At 38.9% G+C, this 13471-nt stretch overlaps 1 protein-coding gene across 3 annotated transcripts in view; it reads left to right on the top strand.

The window, feature by feature from the left end:
- Positions 1-13471, top strand: part of TXK (TXK tyrosine kinase) — a 69295-nt gene that overhangs the window by 37754 nt on the left and 18070 nt on the right. For all 3 annotated transcript variants that reach the window (XR_001902491.3, XM_017958685.3, XM_003898654.4), the window contains 4 exons: positions 1847-1926; positions 2852-2979; positions 7230-7304; positions 10435-10606. Coding sequence is in view for 2 of the 3 variants with exons in the window: in XM_017958685.3 (XP_017814174.1) it covers positions 1847-1926; positions 2852-2979; positions 7230-7304; positions 10435-10606 (455 nt within the window). In the remaining variant the exon portion in view is untranslated. The remainder of the gene's footprint in view (positions 1-1846; positions 1927-2851; positions 2980-7229; positions 7305-10434; positions 10607-13471) is intronic.

Below are 13471 nucleotides of genomic sequence, written 5' to 3'. Positions count from 1 at the left end.
AGTTGAATACGCTTATTTTTTATTGCTATTGTTTATTGATATAAGTAATAAGACTATAAATTTATTTTTCTGAGTACTGCTTGAACTGCATAGCAGAGGTTCTAATATGTGATGTTTCCTTATTACTTTCTAGATATTTTTTACTTTTATTTGAATTTCCTTGAGCTATGTGAAAGAGAATTTAAAAGCACAGGCATGGTGGCCCACGCCTGTAATCCCAGCATTTTGGGAGGCTGAGGCGGGTGGATCACTTGAGGTCAGGATTTTGAGACCAGCTTGGCCAACACGGTGAAACGTCGTCTCTACTAAAAATACAAAAATTAGCCGGGCGTGGTGGCATGTGCCTGTAATTCCAGCTACTGGGGAGGCTGAGGCAGGAGAAGAGGAGAATGGCTTGAACCTGGGAGGCAGAGGTTGCAGTGAGCCGAGATCATGCCATTGCACTCTAACCTGGGTGATGAAGTGAGACTCCATCTCAAAAAGAAAGAAAGAAAGAAAGAGAGAAAGAGAGAAGGAAAAGAAGGAAAGGAAGGAAGAAAATTTAAAAATCTACAGGTGATAGGAGCTTTTTTACTTTTGAGTTTGTTATTAATTTCTGGTTTTATTCCTTTGTAGTCAGGAAATCTTGCTTGTACCCTTTCTACTTTGTTTCTATGAAGCGATCACTACATATGCAACTTTATATACATATTATATGTACTTGTTTGTGTGTATTATATACATATACACAATACATTCAACTTTACTTTTTCATCTTTGTCTTTTACATCGTGTCCTCTGTGGTATGTAACAGAACCCTTGTACACCATAGGAATATAGTAAAAGCTAGATTTTATTATTTCAAATGGCTGCAAGAGATTCTTTGGTTAAAACATTTTGGCCAGGGAATAAGGCTTGGTCAAAGTGTTTTAATTGGTGAATATCTGGAATGAGAAGGAGAAGATTCTACTTAATGTAATACATTTACCTTGAGGGTCAGACCATGCTATTTGAGTTCTGCAATTCTCAAGCACAAAGTAAATAACACCAGCACTTTGTAAGCGTAAGCTTCTATGGGTTTGACAAGATTCTGAGACGTATTTTCCCTATTCATAAGCATAAGTACACTCAGTAAAGCTAAATCATTTTACAATATCAAACAAACGAATCAAAACAATCCAACATTCAAGATTCTTTGAAAGCAATTTACAGCTCTATTGGCATCTCCCAAAAAGTGTTAATAGGAATCTAATTTATAATATAACTTCAGGTTTATGATCATGTTCTCCCCTTTACCATTTATTTTCATCTCTCCCATACCCCTATTACAACTAATATGGTTCCTTTTGCTTTTCTTTTCAGACTCCCCCAAATCTGTTCTTTCTCTCTCCTTCCCATGAACTCTGGTGTCCTTCCCCACTCCCTGCTGCCCCAGCTGTGTTCCTCCCTGCCACCCTGTTGCTCTTCTTCCAAAGTGCAAAGTACAATCCGGTCAGTCTGTCCCAGTGTTCTTCCTATTCTACAGTGATTTTTAATCTATTATCCTGATCAATATAACAAAAATAAATAATAGGGTACAAGGTTGTCAAATAGAGAATTTTTCTTAGAAAAATCAGTAACAATATTCTAAAATACATTATAAATGCATGTCCCAATTACATTTTATTTTACAGGTGTGACTTCTAAATCTATAAGGGAGATAAGATTTTGTGTACTTGTAAAGACAATCTAATTATTTATATTGAGAATATAGTAGGTCGCTTATTTATGGTAGGTTAATATAGCTTTGATTTTCATCCCTGAGTTGTAGGTTTGTCTTTCTAAGAAGGAATAGACTTATTCAATAAATGATTTTTTTTTTTTGCAGTCTAAAGAAGGTGCATTTATTGTCAGAGATTCAAGACATTTAGGATCCTACACAATTTCCGTATTTATAGGAGCTAGAAGGTAAGCACTTGCGATTTTGGTTACTATAGAAATAATCCCTGGGACAGTCTCTATCACATAGAGAATGTTAGTGAGAGCTTAGCTTAGGGAAAAAATTGTTGGCCTGGAAGTTAGAAAAACCAGCCAGTCTGTGATATATCCCTAGCATGCTCTATGTGACACTGGGTACACTTCTTAACCTCTCCTGTCTTCCTTTTCTCAACCATCAAGTAAAGTTGTAGTAGACACTGTTGGGCACTTTCCTCATATCCCTTGATCTGTTCTGGGATTCACTTGCAGAAAGGTCTCTTGTACTCAGAAAGCTTCCTGTGTCTGTCTGCCTGAGGATGTTCTCTGGCTGTGGGAACTTGTGGGACTTATGGCTAGGCTGAAAGTGCCTGAGAGGTAACATCCCAGGAGCAACCCTACATTAAAGAGAATGGAAGTTGGTGAATAAATATCTCAGCTTCTTTGCACTTCAGTGGGACAACTGTGAAGTGTGTTCCCCAGTCTCTCCTAGGTTCCTACAAGTATTGAGCCCCAATTAACCATAGCAGTAACCTGCTAACTAATGCACCTGGCATTGGTTTTTCCTCCCTTCTTGTCTCACATCTCCAATTGCTTACAGTGCTTGTGTTCATTCATTTAACCAATACTTGATATTCAGTATGTACTTATATGTATTCATTGTGAGATCTACTTTTTTGAACACTGGTCTTGTCACTCAGACAACTTTGGCTGAAGTTATGTTTGAATCTAAGGCCCCAATAATTTAGTTGAGGAATTTTCTTGGCATGGGGAGGCACTTGTTGAATTTAGTCAATCCACTTCTCGGTGTAGTGTTGCTAGGATGAGTTTTAGAACTGGAGTTCTATTGTTTAATGAGTTGGCTTAGATCCAAAGTGATCTTTCACTCTTCTAGTAATTCACATTTTCTTGATTGTAGAAGTACAGAGGCTGCCATAAAACATTATCAGATAAAAAAGAATGACTCAGGACAGTGGTATGTGACTGAAAGACACGTCTTTCAATCAATCCCCGAGTTAATCTGGTATCACCAGCACAATGCGGCCGGTAAGTGGGGAACTTCAAACTGGGTGAGTCAGGGAGCCAGGCCCTTGATGGGCAATGCATCTTTGGTATCAGGCACTCAACAGGAGCAAATCTCCCTGTAGAAATAGTTTAAGCGCTTGAAGTACAACCTATCTTTTGAACAATTATTTCTTATTGATGCCTCTTCATTTTTCTAGTTGATTGGGGGCAAGAGGTAGGTCAATTTCTTATATTTCTACCAGGTTAGAAAAATGATAGATGACAGAGAAGCAAATAGTCATCAATCATTATGCATTTGTTCTGGAAATTTACATAGGACTAAATGTAATAAGATTTCAAATACCCTAAATAATGATGCTTCTTTCCCTTTGCCCCAATAAATCTGCTCTCTACTTTAGACAATTGCAATAGAAAATTACCCTTATATCTCTCATTCTCTGTTCTTTCTTGTTTGGAGAATATAAAAAGTCACAGAGAATACAGCCTTCCACAGTTACAATTTAGCGTAACTATACCAGAAACATATTTAACCCATCTCCCCAGTCATTGTTTCCAATAATTGCTATTCGTGCAAACCTATCATCTGTGGACAGATATAGGATCCCAGAAAGCTCCAGCACAATTACAATCACCTCTCTGGCCTTCAGCCCTTGCCCAGCCTGTGCTGAACCACTCTGAGCCCATGGGGAATCTTCTTACCTCAGCATTGCAGAATTCAGAATCCACTGTAGCATTTCATATTACTTTGACTTCTTGTCATGCATTTCTTTTTTAGATTTCTCTCATGAAAAGTGAATATTCCTTTTGGAAAGAGCTCACTTTTCCATTACACTGGTTCTAAGTATCAGGAATATATCAAAGGACATTTTTATCCACTTGTGGGATGCATTCACACGGATATTCCAGGCAGTCACTGGAATTTTGGTTAAGGAGTGAGGGTAAAATATCTGGGTGGGGCCATAAAGGTCATAGTTGTAGCTAGAGATAGAGTCAAGATGTCAGTTCTGAGTTTTCTCCTTTACATTCCTCTTTTTCCTTCCTCCAAAGAAAAAACTTAAGAAAGAGTGGTTATGGTGAAAAAGTTAAATGAGGTTAGATGAGGGCTTTAACCTCAACTAGGTCTTAGAGTCACTGGTAAGTATCCATTCCTGTTCCCTGTTCAAACTTTTACCATTCTCAAGACTCCTTTACCAAAATTAACCACTGCCCTATTAGCAAATCTCCCATCTGTCTACCTCACTAGGAAAAGTGAAGTCACCAGGCATGAGCGACCTCCGTCTCCTCTTCTGTCCCCATGCCCTGTCATCCTCATTCCCTCCAGTAGTAATGAGGGCATGCCTGTGCTCTTGCCCTTACCTGCCAATCCACTGTTCCTTTCTCTCCTGTATCTCTTCTGTTTTGACTTTCTCCCTTTAGCTCTTAATCCTATAAACATGCTTAAGACTTTCTTATCCTAAAAACAAAAACAACTCTCCTCCTGCTGCCCTAATTCTTTCTCCCTTTACACATTGCTCTTGTAATTTGCACTTTTGGAAAAATGTGTCCACATCCACTGTCTCCACTCTCTCACTTTCCATTTACTTTTTAAACATCTACGATCTGTCTTCTGCTTTCAGCACTCCCTATTTGACCAGTGGCCCGTATTTTGACAGTACAGTGGTGCTTTCTAGTTCTCATGTGTTCAGGTCCTCTCTGCTACATTTGGCAGTGTCACTTGTTGCTCCTTCGATGTTTGACACCACCCCTTTTTGGCCTTCTCTAACTGAGAAGTTCCTAGTGGGTCTTCCCAACGTGCCCTACTTCTACTCTTCCCTTAAATAGTGGTTTTCCTACAGAATCCATCCCTGATCACTTGTCTTCTCACCTTAGGCATCTCCTTTTGCATAATCTTCTCTCTTGTAGACAAAGGCACTTGCAATCCTGCAGGCCCTGAACTTCACTTATGAAATAGACGCTTCATCTTACACCATTACTCTCCCTCCAAATGTCCTCTTTCTTTTGTCTCTCTCAGGTAATACCAGCATCATCCAGCCCCTTGTAAGGGTTGGAAGCATAGGAATTAAATAGATACTTCTTAATACCTCACTTCTGATTAATTTTCAAATGCAATTGATTTCATATCCTAAATGTGTCTCCTATAGATCCTTGCCTCTCCCTACCTTCTAGTACCACGCTAATCATTGCTCACTTGGACAACTGCAGTAGCCTCTTAACTGGTCTCATTGCCTCCAGTGTTGATTTCCCCTTAATCCATTCTGCTAGTACCAGAGTGATCTATCAGAAATGTAAATCTGGGCACAGTGGCTCATGCCTGTAATCCCAGCACTGTGGGAGGCCAAGGCAGGTGGATCCCCTGAGGTCAGGAGTTTGAGACCAGCCTTGCCAACATGGTGAAACCCTATCTCTACTAAAACTACAAAATTAGCCAGTCATGGTGGCGCATGCCTATAATCCCACCTACTAGAGAGGCTGAAGCAGGAGAATCGCTTGAACCCGGGAGGCAGAGTTTGCAGTGAGCCGAGATCACACCATTGCACTCCAGCCTGGGCAACAAGAGTGAAACTTCATCTGAAAAAAAAAAAGTAGAAGAAAAGAAAAAGAAATGTAAATCTGACTGTGCCCTCCTAACTTGGGACTTTTCAATAGCTTCCTCTCACCTGCAGGAAAATGTAATGCTCCCTAGTATGGCTTATGAGGCCCATCATACCCAGAATACTGCTTACCTCTCCAGTGTAATTTATCTGGCTCTACTACCTCAAGTGCCCACCATCATGCTTCACATTTCTAAGTTTCATCTCATGCTGTTACCTCTACTTAGAAAGTAGGGTCCTTCCTAGTTTCTCCACATGGGTTAACTCCATGTTTTAGTTTCATCTCAGTCATTTCCTCCGAAGACTTCTTTGAGTCCAACAATGTGTTAAGTGCCCTTTCTCTACGTCCCAAGGCACCCTATATGCATCTCCAGCACAATACTTATTCCTTTCACATTAGAATGGCCTCTCTTTGCGTGTCTTCCTGCACTGAGATAGAGCTCCCTGTGGGCAGAGTCCTCATTTTACTAATCTTGGAATCTGCTGTGATCTTTGGGAATCTACCTAGAAGAGCGCCTTGCACACAATAGGCACTTAATATATGCTTCTTTTTGTTGTTACACTGGTCAAGCTCTTTCTGTCTTCCAGCATTTGCACATGTTGTTCCATCTGCCTGGAAGGCTCTTCGTCACAAGGTCGGCAGAGCTGTCATCTTGTCAGAAAGGCCTTTCCTGAGCACCCACTCTAAAGTAACTGTATGTTATCTAATCTGCCTTGCACTGAATCATCATCATATACTTTTTCTTGTGTGTGCATGCACTTGTTATTTTCTCTTCCTCTCACTAGAATGTAATCTTCATGAGAGCAGGAATCATCAGCCTTGTTCTCTACTGTCTCCCAACATCTAGATAGTGTTTTATTAAAAGCTTTTATTAAAAGCACATACCAGGCTTTTAACAAATATTAGTTGAATAAATAAATAATAAATGATTATTAAACTAAGTCGAAATGTAAGGTATATGCCTAAGTGGGTCACTGAAAGGAAAAAAAGAGACATTTAATGTATAGAATTCTATGTGTTTACTGAACCAAATGAAGTCTCATTTACTCTACCATGCATTAAAAAAAAAAAAAAAAAAGAGTATAGAAAATGGGCACACTTCAACACCGTTGGTGGTTGAACAAATTAGTATAGCCTTTCTGGGCACTCTTGGACCTGGAAATCACATTTTATAAGGTGATAATTTGAGAAGTACAGACAAATGTATGTTCAAGGACATATGGCATATTTTATAATAGTGAAATCTTGGAAATAAATTTAAGCTCTGTTTATAGTCAATGACATATATCAATTACGTGCATAGTGCAAAAAGCTTTTAACAAAATATTTATACTTCTGTAAAATATATTGGATGTGTTTATTTTTCAATTATGCACATAGAGATTTTTGCAAAAATGTTCACCGAGATGATAACAATCTATCTGTGGATACTAAGATTTTGTGAGGGATCTTTTGGGGTCGTCTTTATACTTTCTTAGATTCTTTAAATTGTATACAATGAGAATTTTTTTTTTTTTTGGAAAATGTTTTTCAAATGGGAAAATAAGCAAATGGACTAACTGGTACAATGAATTTTGTTTGCCTAATTATTTAAAGAATGATACTATCTTCTAGTATATTTCATTCTTTCTTCTGTATTAGCAACTAGGCTTGAAATATTGATTTCTCTTTCTCCTTAGGTCTCATGACCCGTCTCCGATATCCAGTTGGGCTGATGGGCAGTTGTTTACCAGCCACAGCTGGGTTTAGCTACGGTAAAGTGTGCACACATGCTGAAGCAAAATAGCAAATCCAGTAGTAAAGAATCTAGTCTGACTGGGTGCGGTGGCTCACACCTGTAATCCTAGCACTTTGGGAGGCCAAGGTGGGTGGATCACCTTAGGCCAGGGGTTCAAGACCACCCTGGCCAAAATGGTGATACCCTGCCTCTACTAAAAATACAAAAAATTAGCTGGGTTTGGTGCCTGTAATCCCAGCTACTTGGGAGGCTGAGGCAGGAGAATCGCTTGAATCCAGGAGGCAGAGGTTACACTGCAGAGGTTACACCAAGATCATGCCACTGCACTCCAGCCTGGACAGTAGAGTGAGACTCTATCTCAAAAAAGAGAGAGAGAGAAAAAAAAGAATCTACTCTAAGTTCCCTATTGATTCTTTGAACTATCAGCACTTCTGAAATGTCTATCTAGAAACATTTCTTCTCAAAGTTTACATCATCCTTCTGAGACCATTTAAATACGTACATCTCATAAGGACAATTTAAAGTTTGGGGAGAAATGCTTCAGTTTTACTTCAGATTTTACTGTCACATTACCAGGAGCCTTAATCTTCACCCTTTTGATAAATTACAATTCTTTTCATTTGGATATTTGGGTTGTTGTTCTTTGGTTACAAGGGTGCCTGGGAAATGATTCCTCTCCAAGAGAAGCTACTAAAAAGAGCTGCTCAAAGTATCTTCTTCATTTTTTTTTTTTCCTAACAGAACGTGCACAAGGTTCAATTTGAACCACTTTCTAGCAAATGTGGTATTTGTAAATCTGTGAGAATAAGTAAGTGCCAGGGAATCCTATTTTCTAATTTGGTGACATTTTATTCCTTTAAACTTCTCTTAGTAGTGGGATTCAGAATATACTGAAAAAAAATTAATAACACAATTATATTGGGAAACAAGTAACTGGGACTCAGGATCTCATTAAGTTAAGTGGGATGGAAGCAGGATTTCTGGCTATTATTGGTGCCTGTATTAGTCCTCTGGCCCACAGATAGTATATATAATTCAAAGTTCTACTATTAACAATTTACTTAAGTTAAACATGGTTCTTTTTTATTTCTTAAAAATAAACTTAAAAAATTTAAAAAAAGAATAGTGTACAACTCATAAGTCATAAGTCTATAGCTTGATTTGTTTTGTCTGGTTTGATTACGTTATATAAACAGAATTGGACACTACATTTTTTTGTGTCTGATTTCCTCCTCACCTCATTACATCTGTGAATTTCATCCGTGGTTCTGGGTAGGGCTGGTTTATTTTCACTGTGGTGCTGTGCTATACTGCATGACATACCACAGCTTATTTAGCTATGCTTCTTGTAGATGGCCATTTGGGTTGTTACCAATTTTTGGCTCTTACAAATAATATTGTTAAGAACATTTCTGTGTGTGTTTTGATGAAGTTAAGTGCACATTTACATTCCAGTATATGTTGGATATGTGCCTAAGTGTAGACCTGCTGGGTCATAGGCTATGCATATGTTTAGATTTAGTAGATACAGTCAGTTTTCTAAAGAGCTTACACCAAATTACACTCCTATCAACTATATATAAGTTCTAGTGGCTCCATACCTTTGCCCTTGCCAATATTTTATTCTAGGTTTTTTTTTTTTTTTAACATGTTAGCCAATCTGGTGTGTAGTAGTATCTCATTATGGTCTAAATTTACATTTCCCTGATGACTAATTATTTTGATCAATTTGACTTAGTGGCCATTTGGATATTCTCTTCATGAGAGAATACTCCATTCAAATTTTTTACCCTTAAAAAAGTTAGGGTATATGTCTCCTTTAGCTGATTTATTTATATTCAGAATAAGAATTCTATGTTGGTTGTATATTTTAGAAATATCTTCTGTGGCTTAACTTTTTACTTTCTTAATGAGGGTATTTTTGATGAACGGAAGTTTTATGAAGTATAATTTATCAATATTTTTCTTTGTGGTTATATTCTGTTGAATAAATGCATGCCAATTCGAAGGCCATGAATATATCCTCCCATGTTACTTTTAAAACATACCTATGAGGCCTGGTGTGGGGCTCATGCCTATAATCCTAGCAGTTTGGGAGACTGAGGTGGGCTCAGGAGTTTGAGACCAGCCTAGGCAACGTGGTGAGACCTTATCTCTACCAAAAATATAAAAAATTAGCAAGGCATGGTGGCATGCCTGTAATCCCAACTACTTGGGAGGCTGAGGCAGGAGAATCACTTGAACCTAAGAGGTGGAGCTTGCAGTGAGCTGAGATTGCGCCACTGCACTCCAGCCTGGGTGACAGAGTGAGACTGTCTCCAAAAAAAAATTAATGATGATAATAATAATAATAATAAAATAAAACATACCTTCTATAGGGAGGGGGAATACTTTGCACAGCTGGTAGAAGGGACTATCAGATTTTACAATTCTTTAATTCTTTTAAATGCATTATTCGAAAGTTCCAGCAGATGGTGGTATTGCTGTATAAAAAGGAGACCCTAAACCATTAAGTTTGGCACAGTTTTCAAGAAGGTTATTTTAAAAATAGTTTATTTTTTCCCAATTTGCTTCTATAAAATGAGAAATATACAGTAAAAATTTCACTTCAGATATACTCTTAGATATATGTGGGTTAGATTTCTAACACTGAATTTATTAAATGATTTCATTGGACTTTTCCCTAAGAAGAAAAGATACCAAGGGAGAAAAGCCCTTTAGGGATGGAGTGAGAAGAACAACAGGAGGAACTGAAATCACAGTTTTATTTACCTTACAAGTTTACTCACCAGGAAAAAAAAACCAGACTGGGAACATAAATATTTTGGGTCCCAGGTCTAGTTTTGGTAGGTTTAGTTTAGAGAGGCACAGAAGTGTGTTCAGTGTTCTCTTTGGGAGCAGAGAGTGCGTTTTGCTATCCTTAATTTGTTATACAAACATCACCAAATAAATAAAGTTTGTGTTTTGAAACTTGAGTTCTTGAATTACATTTAAGTCATAGAGTATTAAAATGGCTTCAGATCCTCTCCACTTTATACATTTTTTAACCTCTCTGTCAAATAATAGATAATTCCTAAACTTTTTCCAGCCCTAATATTTTAGCATTCTTTCTTTCTACTTGTAACATGGATGTTTTACTTTTTCAGAAAAGTGGGAGATAGATCCATCTGAGTTGGCTTTTATAAAGGAGATTGGAAGTGGTCAATTTGGAGTAGTCCATTTAGGTGAATGGCGGTCACATATCCAGGTAGCTATCAAGGCCATCAATGAAGGCTCCATGTCTGAAGAGGATTTCATTGAAGAGGCCAAAGTGATGATGTACGTATAAACAACACACTGATAAATATCATGCCCTGGTGTCATGGAAACAACATGAGCTTTGGAGGCAGCCACACCTGGATTTGTGTCACAACTTTGCTCAAGCTCGTTGTGTAACCCAGGTACCTTATTTGATCTCTGTGTGACCTGGGTGAATTATTTCGTATTTCCAAACCTCAATGTCCTCATGTATAAAATGGGATGAGAGTACCTACCTCACTGGATCAATGTGTGAATTAAATAAGAGAATTTATGTAAGTGATGAGACAGGAGAACTCCCTTGACACCTTTGCAGAACTCCTTGTGAAGGGGGTGGCTCATTTACTCAGCTACTGTGTGCTCAAACCCCTTACGGGATGGAGAGCATGCAGGTGAGCCAGAGTGAGCGCTTTTGGGCTCCAGCCCCACGACAGTGTCTGGAGGTGTTACATTGCTCTTTTAACTTTTCCATCTGCAGATGGCTAAGTGTTAACCACTTCAGTGGAAAGTCAGGGTGACAGCCTTTTGCATCCTGCCCTCTCGATACCTGGGTCCTTGTATGGCATCCAGGAAGAATCAGGTCACACGGACTTGAAGGATGGTGAATGCAGAGATTTTATTGAGGTGGCTCTCAGCAGGATGGATGGGGAACTGGAAAGGGGATGGAGTGGGAAGATGATCTTCCCTGGGAGTTCGACTGTTCTGCAGCCAATCTCTAACCGCCCCCAGCAGAACTCCTCAATGTGCAGACACTCCTCCTCTTCTCTTCTTCTGTGCTGCACTGCTCTGTCACCTGCCAATGGAGCTTGGGGTTTATATGGGCACAGGACAGGGGTGTGGCAGGCTACAACAGTCTTGGAAAGGGCAACATCTGGGCACAAAAATAAAAATGCCTGTTCCCATTTAGGGCTACAGGTTTCCAGGCTTGAAGGTGGGGATTTTTCTGGGGAACTGCCCTCTTCTACCTAGTATTTCCCTGCCTCCTGTCAGTATCAGTGACAAGCGTGTTCTTTTCAGCTCAAGAATAGGTACTTTACAAGTACTTTTTTTCCTCCTTTTCCCAGAAGCAAAAATGATGGTTATGTCTTAGTAGTGATATACTACTCATCTTTTGAAAGGGCATCGTCCAGTGGCCAAAAAGAGTTAATGTTTTTTTTTTTTAAGGATAAAACAGTATTTGCTTTCAGAGGATATAAGTGTCCAGAGCTTTAAAAGAAGTGGCTCTTTGTAGACCATTGGACACAACTCTTCTGTGATTTCCCAGGACAGCATTTTGACTCAGTTGAACCCATTTGTGTGGTTCATTAACTGTAACAACCTGAGCTGGACCAGGACAGGCCAATAATTTGACCACAGTTTAAGTTAACATTCTTTAAATATTTGTTCAATGTTTATTTAGAGGAACAACAATGCTGTGAAGAAGAAAAACTCCAGATGGCAGTATTTAGATTCTGCTCTGTTTTCCAGAGAAGTTTAGTTCTGACCCACACTTGTAGACTCCAACTAGAAAAACAAACAAACAAACAAATAAGCAAACAACAATCAGAGGAGATTAACTGAACCTATTCTCTTTCAAAGGCAGAGTAAGTGTATCCCTTGGGGCTCTCAACCCATACCCTGGGGGTCCTATCAAAATATCCTTTCCATTCACTTACAATAGAATGAATTCCAAGAGAAGTTGTTACAAACACAATTTTGCAGTGACACCAGCTTCCCAATGATGTTTTTGTGTCCCTAGGTGCCCCAGGCACCTATCTCTAGCTGGCCTTTGCTTCCTGTAGCTGTCTACATCTTACCATGGTTTTTCTACACCTAAAGGACAAAAATTGTATTCCTGCATTGGATTAAATAGGCATAATAAAAAAAGAATGAATGGGAGACAAGTGATTCAGGGGGAGTTAAAACCATATTTGAATCTCTATCAAACAAGAAAGAATTGAAGATGTTTAATGTCCAAATGAGAGAATTCTTGAAAGGTACAAGCCTCATTGGGCATTTGAGGTCAGGATCTTTGAGGACAATATTTCCCCCGATTCATTTTGGGAGGCCAATGTGGGAAGATCACTTGAGCCTAGGAGTTTGAAACCAACCCAGGTAACGTGGTGAAACCCCGTCTCTACAAAAAAACAAAAAAACTAGCCAGGCATGGTAGTGAGCACCTACAGTCCCAGCTACTCAGGAGGCTGAGGTGGGAGGATCAATTGAACTCAACAAGTTGAGGCTAGAGTGAGCCATGATAGCACCACTGCACTCCAGCCTGAGTGACAGAGTGAGACCTTGTCATACACACACACACACACACACACACACACACACACACACACACATCCCTGATTTCTAAAAAGTGAGGCAGAAAATCTTCCATTCTAACATCCTATTGCAAATATACTTATCTTTAAAATAGTTGACGTGCACTGACATACTATCTACCAAGGACACACAGCTTTGCACATATTAGCTCCTTTCCGTGTGTGGTTTAAATACCACCTCTTTCAGGAGGTCTCCTCTGACTACTCTGTTTAAGCTGGCATACCCACTGCCAAATGCTTTCTGTTGTATCGCCTTGTGTTAGTTCCATCAAAGTCCTTGTCATATTCTGAAGCTTCCTGTGTAGTTTTATTTCTCCTCCACTAGCATGCAAGCTCTCTAATAATAGAACCTTTTATTTATTTGTCCTGTTTAACCTGGTGAGTGTTAAAAGGATGACTAGCATGTAGTTGGTGCTTAAAAGACATTTATGGATTATTGAATGAGTTAATGAATCCTCACCACAATTCCAAGAGGTAGCTTCTATTAAGATCCCAGTCTTATAGATAAGAAAGAGAAAATTTAGAAGGCTTATTACAAACCAAAATGTATCTGAGACAAGGCTCAATTAATTTAAGA

The sequence above is a fragment of the Papio anubis genome, chromosome 3 (assembly GCF_008728515.1).
Source record: "Papio anubis isolate 15944 chromosome 3, Panubis1.0, whole genome shotgun sequence".
Taxonomy (NCBI): domain Eukaryota; kingdom Metazoa; phylum Chordata; class Mammalia; order Primates; family Cercopithecidae; genus Papio; species Papio anubis.
Note: the sequence above shows the minus strand (reverse complement) of the source record. Positions and strands in the feature narration are given on the sequence as shown.